General features: G+C 32.4%; 6 protein-coding genes across 6 annotated transcripts; all 6 read left to right on the top strand.

Moving 5' to 3' along the window:
• Window positions 1–385: 385 nt before the first annotated feature.
• Window positions 386–1068, top strand: LOC124448259 (cytochrome c oxidase assembly protein COX19-like). Its single transcript, XM_046999256.1, has 3 exons — window positions 386–527; window positions 609–720; window positions 796–1068. Exons 1-3 carry the CDS (start codon window positions 458–460, stop codon window positions 848–850), a joined length of 237 nt encoding a protein of 78 aa, XP_046855212.1. The 5' UTR covers window positions 386–457; the 3' UTR covers window positions 851–1068.
• A 31-nt stretch (window positions 1069–1099) lies between these two features.
• Window positions 1100–2434, top strand: LOC124448258 (acyl carrier protein-like). Its single transcript, XM_046999255.1, has 3 exons — window positions 1100–1398; window positions 2024–2111; window positions 2206–2434. Exons 1-3 carry the CDS (start codon window positions 1117–1119, stop codon window positions 2301–2303), a joined length of 468 nt encoding a protein of 155 aa, XP_046855211.1. The 5' UTR covers window positions 1100–1116; the 3' UTR covers window positions 2304–2434.
• Window positions 2435–2535: 101 nt separating this feature from the next.
• LOC124448257 (signal recognition particle subunit SRP68-like) lies at window positions 2536–5890 on the top strand. The gene is made up of 13 exons (XM_046999254.1): window positions 2536–2669; window positions 3001–3067; window positions 3195–3308; window positions 3389–3584; window positions 3648–3730; window positions 3795–3996; window positions 4062–4301; window positions 4417–4659; window positions 4743–4840; window positions 4984–5110; window positions 5242–5320; window positions 5394–5443; window positions 5541–5890. Exons 1-13 carry the CDS (start codon window positions 2609–2611, stop codon window positions 5772–5774), a joined length of 1794 nt encoding a protein of 597 aa, XP_046855210.1. The 5' UTR covers window positions 2536–2608; the 3' UTR covers window positions 5775–5890.
• A 74-nt stretch (window positions 5891–5964) lies between these two features.
• LOC124448256 (von Willebrand factor A domain-containing protein 3A-like) lies at window positions 5965–17688 on the top strand. Its single transcript, XM_046999253.1, has 38 exons — window positions 5965–6200; window positions 6287–6410; window positions 6487–6605; window positions 6708–6846; window positions 6937–7038; window positions 7253–7359; window positions 7437–7562; window positions 7641–7749; window positions 7834–7899; window positions 7973–8025; window positions 9815–9896; window positions 10777–10921; window positions 11049–11155; window positions 11286–11363; window positions 11436–11530; window positions 12451–12570; window positions 12668–12742; window positions 12875–12969; window positions 13155–13204; window positions 13299–13494; window positions 13563–13636; window positions 13715–13762; window positions 14015–14116; window positions 14192–14342; window positions 14431–14511; window positions 14577–14689; window positions 14757–14875; window positions 14944–14977; window positions 15108–15216; window positions 15306–15343; window positions 15422–15528; window positions 15630–15774; window positions 16217–16273; window positions 16761–16855; window positions 16945–16992; window positions 17066–17144; window positions 17212–17309; window positions 17375–17688. The coding sequence occupies exons 1-38, from the start codon at window positions 6166–6168 to the stop codon at window positions 17451–17453; spliced, it is 3600 nt and encodes a 1199-aa protein (XP_046855209.1). The 5' UTR covers window positions 5965–6165; the 3' UTR covers window positions 17454–17688.
• Window positions 17689–18247: 559 nt separating this feature from the next.
• Window positions 18248–20530, top strand: LOC124449291. Its single transcript, XM_047000225.1, has 5 exons — window positions 18248–18360; window positions 18594–18754; window positions 18920–18946; window positions 19508–19572; window positions 20272–20530. The coding sequence occupies exons 1-5, from the start codon at window positions 18248–18250 to the stop codon at window positions 20401–20403; spliced, it is 498 nt and encodes a 165-aa protein (XP_046856181.1). The 3' UTR covers window positions 20404–20530.
• On the top strand, window positions 20483–23625 carry LOC124449290 (SUN domain-containing protein 2-like). The gene is made up of 9 exons (XM_047000224.1): window positions 20483–20491; window positions 20559–20649; window positions 20724–20764; window positions 20864–20948; window positions 21019–21134; window positions 21228–21290; window positions 22644–22754; window positions 23234–23326; window positions 23414–23625. Exons 1-9 carry the CDS (start codon window positions 20483–20485, stop codon window positions 23525–23527), a joined length of 723 nt encoding a protein of 240 aa, XP_046856180.1. The 3' UTR covers window positions 23528–23625.
• The last annotated feature ends 211 nt before the right edge of the window (window positions 23626–23836 follow it).

Here is a 23836-nt window from a genome sequence, read left to right as displayed (position 1 = left end):
GACAATAGATGCTAACCGAATGCCAGTAAAAAGCCAAAAAACTAAGAATATAGGCGATTATTAATGGTTTTAATAGTTTAATCAAATGCAAGCAAATGACACTTATCTTTCGAACCAACAATCCAATTTGAACTTGGCGGCCCGGAAGCACAGCTACATATTTATACTGATGGTCATGTGAAATTTATTAAAAGAGTGACGTTTCGTCTTTACTCAAAACATGAGTAAAGACGAAACGTCACTCTTTTAATAAATTTCATAAAACCAAATTGTTTATGACTATGTTTAAAATTATTTGTTGGGCTCTTATATTTATATTGAGAATCTGTTTCCCGCCTGGCACCTCATTGGCAACAATATTGATGGGTCATGTGATCATGTGGTAATTTACGAAGATGACAGGAAGGAGTCATATAATTTCGGACAGAATGGCACCTTCTACAGATATAAGAAAACTATGAATGCTGGAAAAAAAGTGTTTCAAGCCAAACCTCCAGATAAAGGAAGTTTCCCTTTAGATCATGATGGTAATATCATCAAGATTTGATATTTTGTTAATTGATTAAACTTAAAAAATTAAGTTGTTTATTGTGATGTATAAATTATAGGTGAATGCAAGGAATACATGATGAACTACATGCAATGTCTAAAGTTAAATAAAAATTGTAATTCAAAATGCAGAACAGAATCCAAACTTTACTTGGAATGTCGTATGGAGAGGTTTGGTGTTTTCACTTTTAAAGACCACAAAGTCTATTTTTTTGTGACATAAATTTTCATATTAACTACATGTAGGGAACTTATGGCAAAAGAAGATCTGGAACTCTTAGGATACAAGACATCAAAATAACCACCTTAAAATCTGCAAATATTTTATCATGCCCTCATTCTTGTGTATTGAATATTTTTCATTCCATTAACAAAGGATTACATTAAGTAATAGTTTGACTATCACAGGCCATATCCTGTCAATCAAGCTATTCCTTTGATAGGATTAAATAAAGAGTTGTTAAATCATTTAAATTAGACGAAAGAAAATGAAATTATTGTTATTTCCATTGTCTGAAAGTGAAGGAGTTCTTTGGAAGCCTGGCACTAGTAAGCATTTATCTCAAAATGGCGACTCACGTGTTACGAAGATCAATCAATCTTCTTCATAGAGTTTCATCGCTTCGTCTTCAGACAGCACGACATATTTCCGTGATTGCAAATCGCTATGCACTCAATAGCTACGACAGTAAATTAAATTTGACTGAAAAAGTGCAAGTCTTTTCTTTGCCTGCATGGCGAGCAAGCACTTGCAGATTATACAGTGAAGGGCCATCTTTAACTTCAGCTGAATTAGAGGAAAGAACCTTGGAAGTCATTAAATCATTTGATAAAGTTGATCCAGATAAGGTGGGCATCTTATAATAATAGGCGTTTGCTTCAAAACATTTGATATCTTCAAGATTCAAAGAATCTACTAATCAGAAACAGGGACAGATTTTGTTAGGTGTACCTACCCCCCAAAGAAAAATTCTGACATAATATTGCGTACTGTAAACGATGAATATAGCAGTATTAGAGGTTATGAAATTGTACAGTAAGACTAAGTAAACTTCTCATTTCAAAGGGAATTACAAATCATATGCCATAAACCAACATTTGCAAATTTGAGTATTACTATTGAATATTAAAATGAATTAAACCTGTATTCATTTACAAAAAAACATTCATTTACAAAAGAGTTCTGTAAGCCTAAAAATCCCCCAAAACCCAATTCTCTTGTATTTTTAACTAGGATAGTAATTTACCCCCTTGAAAAATCTGAACAGCTCCTGTCAAATGAGTTTTGATCTGCCCCTAATCTTATAAGATCACAAATTATAATGAGAAATTCCTAAACCAATAAAAAATTTAAGCAACATAAATTTTTAAATTGAAGTTAAGCAGGACATAATGTAACATCAGTAATTATAGCATGTGATTCATAGACCAAAACTTGATTTCCTATATACGTATTTTCTTTTTAAATTTTTAGGTTACACTTGATGCACATTTCATTAATGACATGGGTCTTGACAGCTTGGATGTTGTTGATATTCTCATGGCATTTGAAGATGAATTTGGTAATTTGAGCTTCAACATAACAATAGCTGAAATATCAACTTTCGGAAATTGTTTTTAAATTTAACTAATGAAATGTTAAATCATATTTCCCAGGTGTTGAGATTTCTGATGAACAAGCAGAGAAGATTTTCACCCCTAAAGAAGCAATTGCGTTCATGAAAACTTTTCTTGATATACATGATGATCATTGATTGAATAGTATAGATATTAAATGTAAAGTTGTTGAAATCCTTACATGGAATCTAGTATGGTTTATATCAAATGTCATTGTGAAGTTTGTAAGAAAACAGAAAAAAAATAATTATTTTGTGCTATCACTCCACTTGGGTTTTGAATTTTTGACAAAAATTACTAGTAAAATATTTGTCGACGACTTTTTTTTCTACAAATCAACGTAGGTTTTTGGCGGCGTATATTATTTCCAATTTACATTTTTACATTATTTCAAAGAGTTCTAGCAACGTGCGTGATTTATGAATAGATAAAAACAATATTTATGATGGAATTGCCTGCAGAAGAAAATAAATCTGAAAAACCTTGTCTTTTATCTTTGGAAAGTATCCTTTATTTTTACTGTTTTGTTTCAATATGTTTTAAAAACTTTTCAAATTATTCTTTCATTAAATTTCTTTGCCATGCAGTCTATGCTCTTTTTTGTTAAAAATTTTGTGCTTTCCTTCAGTGGCTCTCCAAAATCGGTTTTGTCCATGATACGGAAGCTCGAAGAGATATACTAAGAAAGATTTGAACTATTCCTGCATAAATTCCCATTGACTATGAACAATCTACAAATACACGTCATCTTTATTCAAAATAATGAAATGTAAAATTAAAGGGAATAGACATTAATTTGTAGACATAAAATATTTGACTTTAACAATGGTATAGTTTTACCAACAATCAAAGAAATTCAACAGCAACATGGCTTGAGACATGGGGACTATCAACGATATAGGTAAAATTTCTTATAAACCAAGGTAGTTACCTCAAAATTCAAGTGTAAAAAGATCATTTTACAATCTCAAAGGCAGTGCAAAGTTGGTAGCCATTGCTAATTGTGAATATTTAATGAAAATATCTAGGCAATATTGTGCTAGGAGACTCAGACGTTTGTATAAAGTGTTACAGTTTACTCAAGGAACGCGTAATAATGTGAAACCAAAGAGAGTTAGTGAAGATAAGCTTTCTGATGTGAGGTAGGATATGATGTTTGTTCTGATTGGTTGCACTGTTCTGTACTTGTAACATATGCATATATATATATATTTTTCCCAAGATATCTTCATGTTGTGTTGATGAATGCAGAAAGAGCTTGGAGTTATGCCATGGAACTTAAACTTCTTGCCAATACTGAACCAAGAAAGCATTTTCACATGTTACGTCGCTTGAAAAAAGCAACCCAGCATGCTTTGCAACTGAAGAAACTCAGTGAATCTGAACAATGTGATGCTCGTACAAAGCTAGAAGCACAAGTAGAATTTTCTATCATTTAATTTGTGTAGTTTCAACTTGTTTCCTGACACAATGATTTTTAGGCTTACTACTGCTTCATGATTGGTTCATTTAAATTTGAAAAACAAGAATGGAAAGAAGCTTTAGAGTTATTTGGGGAGGCAAGGTTTGTACATTTTATTTTTTCCTGTATTGAAATTTCGTATTAAACATTCTTCATGCAATTTCAGGACAATTTATGAAAAGCTTGGCAGTGCATTTACTGAAGAACAACAAAACTTCTACCAGCAAAAAGCAGATGAAATCACTCCAAATATTAGATATTGTGCTTATAACTTAGATGATGAAAATGTGGATATTAATGAGTTAATGAAAATGAAATTTAGTTCAGCAGGATCTGGTGCTCAGGACTTACTTGCTAATAAACTAGATGTATGTCTACATATTTGTATTTACTTTATCATCAAATGCTACATTTTATTTCCAAATTTTTTTAGATGTTGATATCTCAAAGTCGAGAAAAGCAAGCAAACTCGTTTACAGAGTTGACATGGGAAGGAAAAACAATTCCAGTGAAAAATGAGCTAGTTAGGGCTTTTCTTCTTCGTGTTGACGATAGTGAACATGAATTGGAGAGAGCTGAAAGTTTTGAAAATAAAATGACTGTCTTTGATCAACTTTTGATGGAGTGCAAAGATGGATTACAAAGTGTAAAAGATGAGATGAAGCCAGATCAGGTTTATATGTATTCCTTACTGTCTCAAACTCACCATGATACATGTACAACAAGGGTTATTTTTGCATTCTCTGATATGTTAATTATCTTGTGCTCATTTTAAATATATCTTATAGGGAAAATCCAAAGTTTCTGTGTCAGAAGCACATTTGGCCAATCTTCAGTTCCTTCATTCTCATCTAACATATCTTCGTTTGATGAAAACGGTTGAACGTAATCTTCTCATGGTGGACTCATTGAAGAAAAACTTTCCAACAATCTTGCTGCAACAGTCTGCAAGTTCTAATAGATCAGCTAATGATGCAAAGAAAATCACAAAACCAGAAGATCTTGTTCGAATATTTGATATCATATTGCAGGTAATTAATCTCCAAAGATTAATGCATCCTACTGTCTATTTTCTGGCCTTGTAATAAATTGTGATAACTTTGAATTTCTTCAGAATTTATCAGACATTGAAGATCTTCTTGAATCAACATTTGGTGAATCAACTCTTAGTCAGAAAATATCATCTCAAAAAAGTTTTTTTAAAGCTCACAGGTTTGTTGTCCTTATGGAGATTATATGACTGCATTTGTTATCTCAATTCCTTCTTTGTGGGTAATATTGTTATTATAAAAATTGATTTTGAGAAACATTCTAAAATAGGCCATTTAGAAAACTGATTTTATGTCTGTTTCCAGATGTTTGTACGTTGCTCATAGTTGTTTATTAAACAAAAGATGGAAAGAAGCAACTGCTTTATATGAGAGAGTTTTAAAGTATTGTGATGAAGCTATTTCATTACATGAGAAAGTACCTAATCGTGAGGTAGGATGATGTGTTATATTAACTTTTCATTTCTTAAAGAAATTGTAATGTTTATATGTATGTACTTATAAAAATCATTACCACAGACAGATCTTGATTTCCACATTTAATATTGATGTATTTATACCTAGGATAAAATATCAGAATTGAATGAACTTAGACGACAGGCAGAAGGTCATATGTACACAGCTCATGCTTTTCATCTTTTAGGTAAGGTATTTTAATTATTTTTCTTAAATAAAGTCAGTACCTATCTATGTTTATTGTTTTGTTTCTTTCTAAGATTTGAATGATGTTGGTGAAAAAGTTGACACACTTCAACTACAAGATAAAGTAAGTGTCACCAATTTAAAATAATAAAGAAAATTTCTAGATTGGCATTTCACTTTCTATTGTTCATTGAAAACATTGTTTTTTTTTCATCTTTCAGCCACTTCAAGAAAGACTTGATGTTTATGATGAAAGACCTCCAAACCTCAAGAAACCAAATATTACAAATTTTCCACCAAAATTTCAGCCTATTCCTTGTAAACCACTGTTCTTTGATCTGGCTTCCAACCAGGTTAACTTTCCATCTCTTTCTCATCGTATGGAACAGAAGAAAACCAACACTGGAATTACCAATTATCTCAAAGGATGGTTCTGGGGCAGTGGTAAAAGCTGAACAAATTTAATATCTAGGTTTACTGTATTTGTTGCAAGGAAAGTCTATCAAATTTTGTGAAATTATATTTCAGAAGTCTGAACTTACAGAAAATATATCTATTGTTGCAATGCTTACCATTTTAATATTCCATGTTATCAGCAATGGTGACATAGTAACGAGTGTTGGTACCATGGTAACCAGTTATGGTAACGTAGTAACGTATGATGGTGTACCATGACAATGATGCCAAGCATAATCAACATGGCAGAACACCTTTCTGACTTTTCGTACGTTTTACAAGGATTGAAATACGAAGCATATGATTTGTTTCTAAGTTATTGCATGAAATTTACGACATGTATCAAGGTGAAAGGTTAGCGTTTAACTTTAGTTTTTTAAAGCCGTAAAAATGACCCGAATTTCTGAAGAAAAACGGCCGATAAGGTTGGATAAAGTTTATTGTTTACAATTGTATTCACTTCTTGTAGTTAATATTTATTTGTGGATTTTATGATTTTTGTACTTGCTAGTGCAAATTTGACGGACACTGATCACCTTCTGCACGGGAAACCATGGGAAAATATGTCTATAGCTGGTGCTTTACCACCTTTAGCATTGACTGTCACATCGATCGATCAATCTCATGAATTGGAGGTTTTATATCTTGTGAACACTTTTTATAAGTTTTAATTCTAAAATAAAGTCATTCTGTTATGACTTACTTCCTTAGAAAAGTCGTAATGTCAAGAAAATTGTAAACCAGACTTCTTCTGACTGGCTTGCAAAAAATTGTCTTCAGTTTGAAAAACTGACTTTGGAAGATTTAATGAAACAAGGAATTCTTATGAGGTTATAATTTTATTTCAACGATGTCATTTATATGTTGTATGGTAAGCTTTATGTATTTTGGTTTTTGCCATTTATATTTAATACTATCCATGGTTTATATAGATCATCTTCTCAAGTCTCAGACACAATTCCTCATTTAAAATTTGAAGAAAAAATGGTGAAACAATTTGAATTGAAATTGAGGAAATTTATTGAAGAATGTGAGAAGCACATTGATTGGTTAATGAAAGGAAGTCGTAAGGTTTGTAGAAATATGTTTGATGTCAGTACAAGTTTTCCTGTTACTGTACTGTTGACATAATGGTTCTTTTGAATCATTTTTTTGTTGTAGATATTTGGGTTTTTAAATGGCAAAAGATTAGCCGTACTTTTGGATGCATCAAAAGAAAATTTCTCTGATAATCGTGTTTGTTATCTGAAACAATCTCTCCAGGTTGAAATACACTTTGAACAAAATCTCTCTATGTCTAATTGTAAATCTTTTTGCAGTTCTCATGAAGGTTTACCACCTAGAGATAAGATAGCTAAAATAAGACTAATTTGTCATTTCTCATATTTTCTCTCTAAAATTGCGACTGTAATTTTTGAAATGTACACAACATTTTTGAATTCAATTTGGAAAACAGGAATGTATTTATGTATTTCAGGAATTGATAAATGAACAGTTTGTGAGCAAGGAACAATTATATTTTCTATCATTTGGATCAAAACCTGAAGCCTTATGGGAAGCTTCACATGATGTAAACTGTAGAATGTAAGTCATAGCTTCTTTGTCACCTTAAACCTCGTACAGCTATATTTATTGAAATGTTAGAACTTGTGGTGTTTTAGAATAAATGAACTAAGAAAATGGGTGCATACCTTAGAGCCATCTGAGGGTTGCAATCTTCTCAATGCCATTCGACAAGTAATAAAAAGGAAAAACATTGACTCGATAGTGATTATTCTTGGTCGCAGGTATTTGTTTGAGAAAATATTTGCTAATTATTTGTTGATGCTTTGTAAATATGATATTGGCTTTTTATTTTTCTTTAGTCCTGATCAAAATGTTGAATTGATTTGTGATTATGTAAAGCAATCTTTAGCTGGTCGATACTTACCATTTCATACAGTATCATATTGTTCAAATGATGCTACTGTTGATGTAAGGATGATTTCATGAACTGTGCTATTTTACTTTTCTTCATTTTATGTGTATAACATGATGAGTTAATTTTCATCTTTGCAGTTGTTTCTCAAAGAGTTAGCAGAGCTCACTGGAGGAAAATATCATTGTTACTCTAACTCTTCAAATGTATGTTGAAAACATAAGTTGAATTAAAAGTAGCACATTCCTAGTGAAATTTAATATCTTTAAATGTGTCTAGGATAGGAATTTTACTGGTACTGATATTCAACTTTTACTCAATGAGATCAAAAGGTAGGACTTGCTTGGCTGACAACTTTGCAATATTGAAAATTATGTAAGTATTTTCATTTTCTTCATTGAAAAACTTAGCAATAAGGTTTTTTAGGAGAAATAACATCATCAACAATCTAATTATTTTGCTTTTATAATTAAATTGATTTTGGTAATATGACATCTCACACTCACAGTCATAAATGAAATGCGCATGCGTGTTATGTAAGATTTCACGTGACTTTGGTACACAAGAAGCGCGGGAGGGAAACGGGACCATGAGGTTTGATATTGTGTCTCAAACTGGTACAACATTGCTTTTCTGAGACATTTTCACTTCACCAGTCTTTGAAAAGTTCATTATTTTGGGCTTTTGGTCATTATTTTGGGCTTTTGATCAAATTATTAAAATCATCATGACCGCAAAGCTAATGAAATTGAATTTCGTCGACGAAGAAGATTTAGAGGATTTTGCAAATTTCACACCCAGAAATCATGTCAACAACGACAACAATGGTGATTTCTATGTTACTGGTAAAATTAATGGTTTAAATGAATTGAAAGAGCAAAAAGCAGAAAGCAACGCTTCATTTGCCAAAACCAAAACAAATAATGGAAGGGACGATAAAAATTCAATAATAAGCAGCAGCATGCCTATTGTTACGAGTGAAATAAATATTAAAACCGAGCCTTTGTCGTCAAATTCAAAAAGTGCTTGTGGCACATCTGAAAAGACATTTGCATCAACGACGGGTCTACAAAGACGCATGTATTGGCAAATGAGAAAACGTTATCCCTGTGGTATCTGTGGAAGGACTTTTAAACATCGTGGACATTATAAAAATCATGTAGAAAAAACACGATGAACAGAGAGAGAACATGGAGAAGTTAAAAGGAAAAGATTTAAAATAACAAAGTCTAAACAGGTGTACAATCACAAGAAAAGCATTTCCAAAAATATTTTATCCAATGGAAAATATAATAAAACAAAGAATGGAGAAAGAAGAGTTGAATTAATTTGTGATGAATGTGGGAAATCTTTCTATTCTTTACATGGTCTTAAAAGGCATAAAGCATGGCATAGAGCATGGCATGAACAAAAGTTTAAACAGAAGAAATCAAGCAATGGTACTCAAGCTTCTAATGGTGATGATAATGCACACAAAGGCTCGACTATACCATTTATACATAAGAATGTTGTTGATATTAACATAAATGATAATTTAAATGGTACTCTCCCTGAGAATCAACAGTCATGTCATCAACTACATTCATCTCCATCATCTCCAAATACTTCCAGTGACGAAAATGATAATACATTTCAAGAGGAATTGAGAAAGTCCATTGCTTCCATCAATAATAAGTTGAAATATTTGTCTGCAGATTATTTGCTCAACGAAAGTGATCAAAAAACGAGCAATAAAATGCAGGAAGGATCTAAACTCTCCAACTGTGATGAAGAACATGGTCTTTTGCCAGCAGAAGATTTTGATGAACAACAAATGTTACATGAGTTAAAAGCTGATGTACCTACCGGTGTATTATATGTATGCTTTCAATGTGCATCAGAGTTCAATTTGGCCAAGGATTTGATTGAACATTTTGAAAGAGAACATTAAGTCATTTCATGAGCTAATTTTTGTGATGAAATTCTACGTGTGCTATATTTAGTCTAATTTGATACAATGTTATTACAAAAAAGATTTATTATTTTTATAAAGTTGATGTGTATTAATATTAACTAGATTTTTCTTATATGATATTAAATTTTTCTCTCCTAAATAAACATTACTATATTAAATTGTTTCAGAGCTAAAGAGATCTTATTATCAATTGAAGAAATGAGACGAGGAAGATTGGGGGAAAAAATCATAACAATATCCAGAGATAGGGTAACAATATTATTAAGAAAGAAAATATTTTCATGGACCCCTGTTATCCCTTATTATACATAATTCGGTTGTAAATGATCTTTATTAAAGTAGGTTGAACCTCAGTATGATGTTTGTAAGTGTAGGTTGTCCACTTAGAGAATTCTCGATGTTGACCATTGAACTAAAATACATGAAACGCTACCTAAAGCAAATTATTGAAGCCAAATCTTACAACCAGACACGCAAGACTACACGCAGACACGCGTGTGTAGTGTTTCGACAGTCTCGTGGGGTGAAAATTGACTGAAACACACGCGTATCTGGGTGTAATCTCGCGTAAGATTTGGCTTCAAAAAATTATTAGGCTTTTTTATTACAGGTAGTGTGCCATGTATTTAAGTTCCATGGGGTATAATGGTACAATGGGGTATAATGGTACAATGGGGTATAATGGTTCAATGGGGTACAATGGTATATTTTAGTTCCATGGTGTATAATAGTACAGATAAAGGTTTTTATGGATGCAATACGAATGAGTGTTGTGAGATAAAGAAATGTACATCAATCAAATTCACAACACACATCATTTATGTAATGGGCATTGTCATTATAGCTGGCTGTAAAATGTGCAACGCTTGTATTAAATCAGTTAAAATTGTGGCTAATTTGCTTCATCTTGATGACATTTATATTGAGAATATCGTGACATTTAGAGATTCTAAACTTAAATATATATTATTATTTCGGGGTAATTGTAATGTGCTTTGTATAATGAAGAGTTCCATTAACTATGATACTTGCATGCTGAAGATTATTCCAAAACTGTTAATTCTTGTTCCTGAGAAAGCATTCTTTTTGCTTCTTATAATCGTATTAATTTATGTGTATTTTATTGAAGCCTCGTCTTGCTGTCGTTGCTCTCACAAATGAAAACACAAAGAAACGATATTTAAAGTCAATGGAAGATTGTCAATTGAATGTAGAAAAACCATCGTTTCCTGCAAGAGCATCTCGTGATTGGTTAAAACAACATGGTCTCAAAGGTCAAATGGAAATGATACTTTTCAATTTTCATCGTCTTTCGTATGAAACAACAAAATATCCTAAAATTTTCTTTAACGTTTTCTAGTTTCATTGTAGTAAATATTTTTGCCTTTTCAATTCTTGTAGGACGAGGCTTAAATCTTTATCAAGTACTTGCTCCAAACTCATATTCTTCTGTAAAAGGATATGTTCTTTCCATCAACAAAAATGTGAAATCAAAAGTCTATAATAAAGTAAGTTGGAATGTATGAAATTATAGTGAATTCAGTTATAAAAACCTTAATATGGATTTCCTGGTACAATACATCAATGATAAAATCATATGTTTGAGTTGAAAAATGAATTTTTTTTATTTTTTATCAGAGTATGACACAGTTTTCGTGGCATGATGGAACGATTAAAAATGTTCATGTTGATCCAACAATGTTGAATTTCTATCAGGTAGTCGTCATGATTGCTGCTAAATAACTTTTATCATTCATGTTCATTGCTATTTTTTCATTCTTTCCTAAGGATGAACTCAATACTGCTGTTCAGCGGTATTTAAGAAGAATTGAATGGTTAACTACAGGATGTCGCAAGATTTTTGGTACCCTTGTAGAACAAAGGTTTGACATGAAGCAATATACAAGTAAAGTAACATGTTTTAAAGCAGAGTGACGAGTATTGACGTTGGATAAACGAATTTTCACGTAAAGAAACGTAAAAACGAGCATTGACGTTGAATAAACGAGTTTTGACGTAAAGAAACGTAAAAACGAGTATTGACGTTGGATAAACGAATTTTCACGTAAAGAAACGTAAAAACGAGCATTGACGTTGAATAAACGAGTTTTGACGTAAAGAAACGTAAAAACGAGCATTGACGTTGAATAAACGAGTTTTGACGTAAAGAAACGTAAAAACGAGTATTGACGTTGATTAAACGAGTTTTGACGTAAAGAAACGTAAAAACGAGTATTGACGTTGGATAAACGAATTTTCACGTAAAGAAACGTAAAAACGAGCATTGACGTTGAATAAACGAGTTTTGACGTAAAGAAACGTAAAAACGAGTATTGACGTTGAATAAACGAGTTTTGACGTAAAGAAACGTAAAAACGAGCATTGACGTTGAATAAACGAATTTTCACGTAAAGAAACGTAAAAACGAGCATTGACGTTGAATAAACGAGTTTTGACGTAAAGAAACGTAAAAACGAGTATTGACGTTGAATAAACGAGTTTTGACGTAAAGAAACGTAAAAACGAGTAATGACGTTGAATAAACGAGTTTTGACGTAAAGAAACGTAAAAACGAGTATTGACGTTGAATAAACGAGTTTTGACGTAAAGAAACGTAAAAAACGAGTATTGACGTTGAATAAACGAAGTTTAACGTTAAAAGACAAGTATTGACGTTAGTGACGTAAAGAATTTATTATTGACGTAAGAGATGTGAAGTCAAGAGTATAAACGTAAAGTGAGGTACACTGGTGACGTAATATGGCTTTTCTCAAAGTGATTAAAATATCTTTAATGTTTACAGAGTCATTGTGATGCTTGACTTATCGCTGTCTTCAAGACATTGTTTTGAAACCTTAAAACGGGATCTGAAAATCTTATTTGAACAGCAAATGGCCAATAAGAAATATTTCAATGTTATTTGGTATGTTGTAATTTTTTTACATCTGTGCGATCAAACAATTGAATTTTTCAAAAAGATTTTCTCTTCATAAATACTTCTATTTTTATCTTCTTTTAAGCTTTAATAGCACATCTTGTATGTTTCGTACGTCAATGGTCAATCCTTCAAAGAAATATTTGCAAGAAATGTGGAGGTATTTATTTTAACACATAGCTTTAAGGACATACTCTTTATCTTTGGATAATGATGGCTTTCCATTTTTTATACAGTTTTTTTCCCAGCGAGCTTCGCCGTTAATATATTTGTCAAATTGCTTTCAACATAGATGGTTTCTTCTCAAAAGCTGTTCGGGAAGCAGAAATTTTCTCCAAGCTTTTAGGACAGCGCTTGAGAACAATGAAGATCTCTCAAACAAAAATGGTAAAACATTGAAAAAACAATAAAAGTATTTTATAGGGTGTTAAATGTGTGATGTGTTGGTTATAGTAATGTGGAATAGGTAAGTCTGTATAAATTGTAGTTGTGTATGGATTGTAAATGATCATGGTTTGTATAACTTTTTGTAATTGTAGATAAATATTTCGGTTATATTTGTTTATGTTTAGAAGTACAAGGAATATACGTCATTTCTACTGGTTTGCCTGATTCAAATATGGTATACGGATGTACATTACAATTTTGTTAACATTCATAATAATGATTTATATATTTTTACGATATCTTTACTTTTCAATATTCCTTTTTCTTAGGATACAACATGTTCCTTCATTAAGGAATCTTTAGCGGGAAGAGATATTACGCTGAACACCATTTACTATGAAGATGACACAAACGATTGTTCTGTCTTTCCTGGCAGGTACGCTTGTGGCAAGACTAATGCTGCTGACTGCTTGAAACAGATGGCTCATTCAGGCAGAGGGAGATTTCATTGGTACAATAGCAACGGTAACTACTGCATTTGTGAAAAAATATTTTTTGCTAAAACAAATAGCGATATTTGTGTTATTATTTAGACAATATGGTTGAATGTGATGATGTAACTGAAATACATAACGAGTTAAACAAGGCCTACAATTATTCACAAAAAGTTAGTGACGTAATTTTATATACTCTATGACGTACGTAAGCGTATGTATGTATAAATTAATTACACTATTTTTTATAGACGACAATGTTATTGGAAACTGTTAAAAGTACTCGACATCAACAACAGGTTTTTAATGTTGTCGCTCTCTCTCCCCTCTGAAGTCCCTTTCTGAATCCCTCCGAAGTTCCCCCCCCCGAAGTCCTCCCCCTCCCCCGAAGTTTTCCCCTCCAAAGTCCTCTCCCTCCTCCAGAAGTTTTCCTCTTCGAAGCCCACCCCCTCCACCCGAAGTTTTCCCCTCCGAAGCCCTCTCCCTCCTGATGTTCAAATTTCTTGTAAGCATTTTGTAATTCTCATTGACGACTATTTTTTTACTTAAAGATTGAGAGTTGTAATGAAAAATCAACACTTCCATTACCTGCACCTCAAGGACACAATCCTCTACCTCCTCCGAAGCAAACAGCTCTTTCTCAAGCCAGACTGGTAATGTGTTTTAAGTTTTCTGCTATTCTTCAACAAAAATTTTGTTTATATCGATTCTTTTTAAATTCTCCACAGAATGTTATGAAACAGCAACCATCTACGACTTTTATAAAAAGAAAACATCGACCAAAAACTGCTGATGCAAAGTCACGTGACGTCTTATCGCTGAAGCCGTTGTCGTGGAAACCAATTAGAAGAAGCTCTAGTAGCAGTGTTATTTCTGATAGTAAGATACGTAGCTGGCGAAAGTTTTCCTTATTTACTAATTATTGCTGATGGCGTTTGTTCTATAGTTTTTTTTGCTTTTATTTTAGGGTCGAGAACAAGAAACAATGTAAAATTAACTCCCGAAGTTCAAAGACAACTATTTTATACTGAAGTTGGCAATAGTATTGGTGAGATTTCTCAACTTGATGCTACTGCTGTCGTTTAATACTAAAGTTAATTTTTCATTGTTCAGGTTCAATCTTGAAGGAATCCCACAACGCAACTGATGGGAGATCAATTATGTACAACAAGCTCATTAGAGATGTTTATATTCCAGAGAAAGATGAAAATTTATCAACTCGAGAGGTGATTTGTCATCTTTATTACCGTTTTCTCCATTCTATATGTATAATGTTGTTTTGTTTATTGTTAGTGGATGAGAAAGTACAGTATATCAAAATTAAAACTGGATTTAGATCAACTTGTTGGAGGAAAAGAATGTTCACATTCAAAAACTAAAGTTACCACCATTAATAAAACCGTTCCTGCAAGGTTTATAAATACTTTGTTTATGATTAAATCTATTAAGAATTTAGGAATATAAGTAATTTTCTGTTTAGATATTGTGATATTTTTCCTACCATTGAAGTTAAGGTAAGTGAAATGTCAATGCGTTATCTTATCCGTCTGTTAACTGCCATATTAATGTAACTTGTAACATGTAACTTGTAACTTGTAACTTGCAACATGTAACATGTAACTTGCAACTTGTAACGTGTAACAGGGAGTTGCAAAACATCTTCACCTTACGTCACGTGATTTACAAGAGTATGAAGAGAAAATGGAGAAAGTTTTAAAACGTTATGTTAAAAGAATGCAGTGGCTAATGAGTGGTAAGATTATTATATTTGACAAGAATGACGTATTGATGACGTATTCTAGGTTTGTTGCATGTTGAAACTTTTGATATGTTTCTACGTAGGTAGTCGTCGTGTATTTGGGTCAGTAATTGAAAGTAAGGTAGGGCACTTACATCAACGTGTCTTTGTTTCATAAGTATAACATGTTGCAAATTATCTCGTTGTCATGGTGATTTAGATTATGATCATGATCGATACTTCTTGTGCAATGATCAATTATATTGATGAGATAAAAAGTCAATTGACCGGACTTATTTGGGAACAATTAAGAGAAAACAATATTATGTAAGTTTACAATGATGATAACTTTCATTGCGCTGTATTCTTATAAGGCTAGGAAATACACTCCTTTTTTTACTTTAGTTTAATGTACATGTTTCTTTAAGGTTCAATGTTATGACGTTCAACGATGAACCGACATTATGGCGACCTAATGTCGTTGCTCCTTCTGAAGAAAATTGTTTGGACGCTGTACGATGGATTGAAACATTCAAAGCTTATGGCGAGGCTTGTATTGTTGAAGCATTTAGGGTAAATTTACTTTAACTTTTCATTCCATTACTTCCACATAATATTTATTAACCTTTCTCGTCATTGACATTGACTCCATACAAGTTTTTTTCCACGTTTTTCTCTTCCCTGTAGGCTGTGTTTTTCTCTTCCCTGTAGGCTGTGTTTTCTCTTCCCTGTAGGCTGTGTTTTTCTCTTCCCTGTAGGCTGTGTTTTCTCTTCCCTGTAGGCTGTGTTTTCTCTTCCCTGTAGGCTGTGTTTTCTCTTCCTGTAGGCTGTGTTTTCTCTTCCCTGTAGGCTGTGTTTTACTCTTCCCTGTAGGCTGTGTTTTTCTCTTCCTGTAGGCTGTGTTTTTCTCTTCCTGTAGGCTGTGTTTTTCTCTTCCCTGTAGGCTGTGTTTTTCTCTTCCCTGTAGGCTGTGTTTTTCTCTTCCCTGCAGGCTGTGTTTTTCTCTTCCCTGTAGGCTGTGTTTCAAGATGAACAAATCAAAGGCATTTATTTGGTGACACAAGGAAATTTTGTAAGTGTTAAACTTTTTGTGTTACGGTTAAGTTAACTTTCTTTCATACCATACTCCTTTTCATACACCCATAGTGTTACATCATTCTGTGATATTATACTCCTTTCCATACACATATGTCATATCATACTCCTTTTCATACACCCATAGTGTTACAGTATTCTGTTATATTATACTCCTTTCCATACACATATGTCACATCATACTCCTTTTCATACACCCATAGTGTTACAGTATTCTGTGATATTATACTCCTTTCCATACACATATGTCACATCATACTCCTTTTCATACACCCATAGTGTTACAGTATTCTGTGATATTATACTCCTTTCCATACACATATGTCACATCATACTCCTTTTCATACACCCATAGTGTTACAGTATTCTGTGATATTATACTCCTTTTCATACACATATGTCATATTGTACTTCTTCTTTGCATACATCTCTGTCATATTATACTCCTTTTCATTCATTACTAGGACATCAGTTCAACGATGCTACTTCGTGAGCTTGCGAGATTAAACAACACAAGACAAATCAAAGTTCATACTATATCTTTTAACTTTGAGGACAGGTGTAGTTATTTACTATTATTGCTCGCGTTCCGTCTTTATGATTCGTGTTTTTAAGATAATTTCATAGATTTTCTTCTCTTTTTTATAGTTCTGTGAATAAATTTCTTCAACTTTTGGCAAGTCAAACTAACGGAAGGTTTTTATGTTCATCATGCTTGATTATGCTGGATTTTTTTTCATGAAGCGGTTGATGACTGATTTTTATGTAGATTTCATCGGACACAATCGGAAGCCGCCGGTCATTTGTTCGCTCATCGTTTGCTTGCTGCTAAAGGTCAAACAAATGAGGTATACATTAACTTGTTACAGTTTCGTTGTTTAAAACTTTACCATAAATTTTTCATCGTTTTTGTAGATTTTAACAGTTCCTGTTTTTGAAGGAGATGATTTGAAACGTCTGGTACACGAAATCTCACTTTGTAGAAAATTTCTGCTACAAGCGAGATCATACAGGTCTTTTTTTCCCATTGCTTCATTCTGTGTTTATATTTTAAGTATGACATTGATTATTTTACTAGGGCATTGCTGTATGAGCATTCTCAAAAGATTGGTGAAATAAATTCACCGCCAAACAACCAATACCCACATGCATCATAACTTTTTAATAACTTCATAGTCACCATCTTCAGGGTTCCTGCAGCTGCATAAAATCCATGAAAAGTTGAATTATAATTAGCCAACAAAGGACTTTTATTGTGGTCATGAATAAAATATTATTTTGTTTATCGAAGTTTTATATTTACACATTTATACTAAGAATTTGTTTTCCGCCAGGCAAATCCTCGGTGTTTGTTACTTAAAGTGAAAAATAAATTTTTAGGGCACTTGAAAAGTCGTTAATAATAAAAATACAAGGAAGTGCTTGAAAAGTACTCACACGATAATCTCTTTTAACACTGATTAAAATTAACCACGAATTTTCAACTTTGCAGGCATATTATATAACTGAACATGATATATGTTTTGGTGTGTTAAAAGTGGTAAAACTGTTTCTCCGTTGCTCTGTAAATTACAAGTCTGCAAATCCAAATCCAATAAAATCAGAAACAAGATTTAACAACAGTAACTGCTCTTAAAATGTTACTCATGAAAGTTCTTGTATTGTATAACTTGATTTATTTGTATACTGCAAAATTATCTGTTGCAAATAGAATACTGCATAGGAAAATGCTTTCGAAATGAAGTATTGACTTTTTTTAAAAGTTTTTGAAATATTTATAACTAAAATAGAAAAATTTCTAATGCGATTCTTGTTCGTCATTGGTCAATTGAGTGATTGTGACGTCACTCATTAAAACTAACATGGCGGCTTTTTTGAGTTTTTTTCCTCAATCTCTTTTTGGCTACAAAAACACGTTAATGACGATCTAAATCATAAGAAATTTCGCCTGATGGCTAGAAGAAGATCATCAGGGAAGAAAAACTCTGTTTCCTTTGAAAAAGTTCCTGACTTCTTAAATGAGAAGGTTACGAGCAACGAGAAGTCGCCTCTACAACGTAGAAGGTACATACTTTATTGGATATTATTTATTCCCGTGTGTTTTGCTCTTCACTATATTTGGTATACTTTTTCGATTATGCTATGAAACAGCATTAATTAAATGTGATTGAAGCAAAAGAAAACAAAAGCTTTTGTTGCATTACACAATGACCAGTTCAAACACACGATTGACAATTGAATTCATTAGATTTATTTGCAATGTTTACATAAAATGAGAATTACTTTTCATAATGCAGGTCGTCTGCTAACAAGGAGGCCGATCGAAGAGAATCTCTTGTTAACAAACTAGACGCTAGGCGAAGTGAAATTGCGAATGACTCAACTCGTAGATCAAGCGAGATGGCTCGATCTTATGGAAGATATGAGAAATTAAAAGATACTCCGGATCATCTCTATGGTACAACAAATACTCATAAAATGTTTACACTTTAATCTTCTATCCGTCTGTATAGATTGGAAATTTCATCAAACGATTTTTCAATCGCTTACATATTGACGATTGACCAAACTGCTTCAAATGAAGACGTAAATTTCAGCTAGTTTGTTCATTCACTATTTGTAGGTCTTGATAAACGTCCAGTATCTTCAGGTAAAATTTTCAATTTTTTATCTCTTTTATTTTGTTTATTGAACAAATTTACTGCAAGATATAGCTTAGTCGTTTAAAACGTTGAGCTGTCTTCAATTGGTTTGTTATGTGTGCTTTTCGCTTTCATTTATTTTAATAAAGGTTAAAACATAGAAGTTGAACACTTAATGGATGTTTACACAATTGCGTGTTTGTCAAAATGACTGCGTAAGACTGGGACTGACTTACATAACTCTGGGACTGGGACTGCATAAGACTGGGACTGACTTACATAACTTATTATGGATAATGACAAAGACTTTAGTTATGTTTTTCTTTCTTATGTAATTGATGTTGAAAGTTCACTCATCGTTGTTTTAACATCACCATTTAGACATCTTTTTGTCTTTGCTGCCTAAATTCTTGTTTTCTCTTCATTACCTGCATTTTTTTATATAAACTGTTGCCCCAAATTTTTATTCTTTAGCGTTTAAAAGACGAATTGCATTCAATATATCAACGTCTTTTATCCCTCAAGTAATTGTGCTTATGGTTTATTGTTTAATTTTTATTTTTTTATAGATGAGGATGCTGATATTGACATTGGCGATGTTTCACACCAACACTCCAGTATTAACGAAGTCAATGTACGTCTTTATCTTGATAGTTTTGTGAAACGTGTTATGTAAAAAATAATTTATTTTTGCGAACGTTATCCCGAGGATAACTCAGCAATGACAAGTTTGGAAGGGGTCAGTAACGGGGTGCTCAGGGAAGGCTGGGGTGAACGTAGATTTACATGTTTAAGGGGTCAGTTAGGAAGTGCTCAGGGAAGGCTGAGGCACAGTATAGGTATATACAGTATGGGCACTTTGCTGTGCACTGGCTGCTGTATGTTTAATTAGTTTACTGGCTGCCGTTTGCCATATCGTCAATCTTATTGGTCACAAAATGCAATTTACTGGCTGCCAATATGATAATCACATGCGCAATAAGATATGCGTGGCAAGAAAAAATTCAATGAAGTGACTCTACTGTATGTTCTCTATACTGTGGCTGAGGTGAACGAAGATTTATATGTTCAAAGAGTCAGCTAATTGTGTTGCCAGTTTAACTCGTCAGTCGTAGATCGTAGTTTGTGCATTGTTATTTGTCAGTTCTCTTCTCCTTAGCAGCAGATTCATGCATCGAAATTTAAAATAAATTGAATGAAATTTCGCCAACGAAGTTTTCTTTAAATGAATATATAAAAAAATAACGTTCATTTCTCTATTCTCACGTACCCTAAAGCTACCACTCCGTTATTGACACCTTGTATGAATCAAACATTTTATTGCATTCTCCAGTTAAAGGGAAAAGTTAATGACTTTTTTCAAAATCATTGGAAAGGAATTTCTGGACTTTTTTTAATGATATTTATTGTTGGTTTGCTGACATCAACTATACTTCAAGGTAAACTCACTGTCATACTTATTTAAAAACGTTGTTTATTGAGAAAATATATTGGATTACTAAATTTTTTTGTTTTAGCTTTGAAGACAAGCGAAAGAATAAAAGATGCTGTCAGTTTTTTGTTTAATGCCAAGAAATTAAAGAAAAAAGAAGAACTATATTTTATTCATCTCTCCTTCAGGAAAAACAACAAAGTTCTGAAACTCTTAGAAAAATTGAAGAAAAAGTTGATCGATTATCCTCAGTGTTACAAGAACTCTCAAACTATTCTGGTAATGCTGTAACGTTCTCTATTTCAACAAAATAAAGATGTTTTAATAATTACTTTTCAATTCTTTTTCGACAGAGGAATCACAAGATAAAAAGGTTGCCACGCTGTCTGAAAAGGTCGATAAAAAACATACTTTGAAAACTGGCATTTTATTCTAACTCATATTGCATTTATTTTATTATAAAGCAGTTTGTAATTTTTGTGGTTGTGTTTAGAATGTGAAAGAAATTGTGGAAGCTGCTTTACGGCGATATAATGCAGATAAAGTTGGAATCGCTGATTTTGCCTTAGAGTCGTCAGGTAATTTTAAAATGAGAAGATCATTTTTTTGATGAAATAGTCTGTGTGATGTTTCGTTAAATATTTTCAGGAGCCCAAATACACGATTCTTTCCACAGTGAAACTTACGATGTTGGAGCCGCCAGAGTAATACTCTTTGGTTTGCCTTTATGGTTGGACGTAAAATCACCTAGAGTAATACTTCAAGTAAGAACAAATCTAACAAATTTTATGATATGCTTAGATTTTTATTATGTTATGCAATGTATATTTATTTAACAGTATAAACATATATTTCAGCCAGATAACAGTCCAGGTAACTGCTGGGCGTTTAAAGGTCAAAGTGGATATGTTGTTATAAAGGTACATTTAGAATACTATTATGAGCACGTGATCAGTAGGAGAAACTTTGGGATTAAGGGGGTCGAAGAAGGAGACTTGGGTGAATAAGTGGGGAAGCTTTTAAACACTTTCTTTCGTCTGACGGTAAGAAAAGTTGCAAACAGATTTACTAACTGCATTTTAAATTGATCCAAAACAAAAAAAAACACAATATTTGAAAAAAGTTCAGTGGCAGATTATTTATTACGGGTCTGTACGCAGTAGAGTAGTCAACCTGCCACATAAATTTCAGATCATTATCGTTATTCATTTCTTTAGAAATCTATTGTTTTCCTGTAAGTGGACACATTCAAATTTTTATAGCAAGACTAAATAATCGGACTGGCTTCGTTGACTAACAAAGTTGTGCGTCCTAAGTGATATATATTCTTACGACTACGTTCAAACTCTTGATGACGTTTGCATTAATCATTTTCAATTGCTTAAATTGCATTTCCTGGTTTTGGCTGTCTTGTGTTGGGAACCCATGGTCTAAACAATAGGGAAAAGTTCATTTTAAAGTTGAAACGAAATTTCTAAAATTTTGACATGGTCAGCGGAGCTAGGAAAATCCATCACTTCATGAGTTCTAAGCATCGTGTATTTAAACAGTAGATAGTATGGAGACCTTTTTTTCTCAATACGTTTTTCACAGCATAAAATGGCCTAAATTAGGCCTTTTGAACTAATTAGGAGTATCAAGAAGTAAACAGTAATTTATTTCTAGATGCAATGAACCTCTTAAAAGCGCAGGCTAGTACGATTAAGATATTTTTCCCACTGGATAATCCGTTAGGGCTTAAATTAGTTTTTGTGAAAAAAAGTAAATCTCTCTTTGCTTCAACATAAAAGTTGTTGAAGGATTCTAATCAGCTTTTCTAATCAGAATATTCATCAACTTTACAATAACAACTAGAAAAATGGTAAACTATTATTCTGTGTGTGGGGGAGATGGGGGCAAAGCCTCCTGGCTCTATACTCCACGATGCCTGCAGTAGATAGTGTTAAAACCATTTATATGCAGTAAAGAAAGAGTCGACATCGGTTGTTTGTGTAACAACAATTTCTTGTAAAGATTGTTTTACTAGTTGTATAACCATTATAAAACTTTTATTAATATATGGTTTTATTACCATTGCGTCCCCATTATTTTGAAATGCAGAGGCGCACACATACCTATTAAAACTAGGGAATTTTATGTTATGCATTATTTTATACATTATTTTATACACTTCATAAGCATCATACATCATTTGTCAAAGTAAATTAATATAATCGTTTTTCAATTTTGTTTATTTATAACTTTCGTTGAAACAATGTTTTTATTTTGTTAAGTTATCAAAGATCATCACTCCTACAGCGTTTACTCTAGAACACATTCCTAAAGTTTTATCGCCAACGATCGACAGGACAATACCTAGCGCACCAAAATTATTCCAAGTTTTGGTAACATAAAGTATTATCTTTATATGAATGATTTTGTTGTTAGCATTTTGCAAATCACATAGAAAAAAATGAAAATGTTAAGTAACAACTTTATTTTTAAAAACGTCTTGTTAAATGCTTTGTTTTTGTAAGAGAACTGTAATAAAACTATTTATCTCAACATCATTTGAACCAAATATATAATTATGTTTATGTTACAAAGTTTTGGATTTGATTTTTCCGTTGTAAAGCCTCCAATACAACGAATACATAGAAGTGCTAGATATATTTGCTTAAAGGAAAATGTAAATCAACCTACACTTTATTTTAACAAGCCTGTTTTGTCATTACTCACTCGCTTAATCCCCTGATACAGGCTTGACAGAATGAAAAGTTTTCTACTTTCCATTAAACAAATATATAAGTATATGTTACATATTGAACGTTAAATATTGATGAATTTTATTTCAAGTTAAAAATTCAAAGTATTACAACTTTAGGGTTGGAAAGACGACAGCGGTAAAGAAAAAATATTGTACGGAAATTATGAGTTTAATAGTGACGACGACTTTTTACAAACTTTCAAAGTTCAGGTTCGTAGCAAATGGTTTTCAGCAAATTATAGTTTAACAAGAAGAGGATTTAACAATTAAAAAGACGATTTTTTTCATTCGTAACAGAATATCAAAGACTTAATTCCTGTCCAATATATCGAGTTTCAAGTTCTAAGTAACCATGGAAACAAAGAGTACACGTGTGTTTACAGGTTCCGTGTCCATGGCAACCCCCAATAGCAATAAACAACAACAGTATGAAACTATTCAATTCAAGTTGTTTGAGAATTAAATTGTATACTAACTAGAAAATATATTTCACATATTTCAGCTTTAAATACTTTTTTTTGCTTTCTTTTTATACATGTTTAACAATATTCAATGTTTTTATTTACAAACATGACACTGTACTTCCCCTGTTTAAACTTTATATTTAATTTTGGCTAAGTGTCGTCTTAGTTATGACAAAATTCAATTGAAGATATACATTGTTTACTTGAGCAATATTGAGCCAATTATTGAGCTGACTTTAAAACATCTTGCTAATAG

Source organism: Xenia sp. Carnegie-2017, unplaced genomic scaffold (assembly GCF_021976095.1).
Source record: "Xenia sp. Carnegie-2017 unplaced genomic scaffold, XeniaSp_v1 HiC_scaffold_23, whole genome shotgun sequence".
Taxonomy (NCBI): domain Eukaryota; kingdom Metazoa; phylum Cnidaria; class Anthozoa; order Malacalcyonacea; family Xeniidae; genus Xenia; species Xenia sp. Carnegie-2017.
The sequence above is the reverse complement of the archived record's forward strand: the minus strand, read 5'-3'. Positions and strand labels throughout refer to the sequence as shown.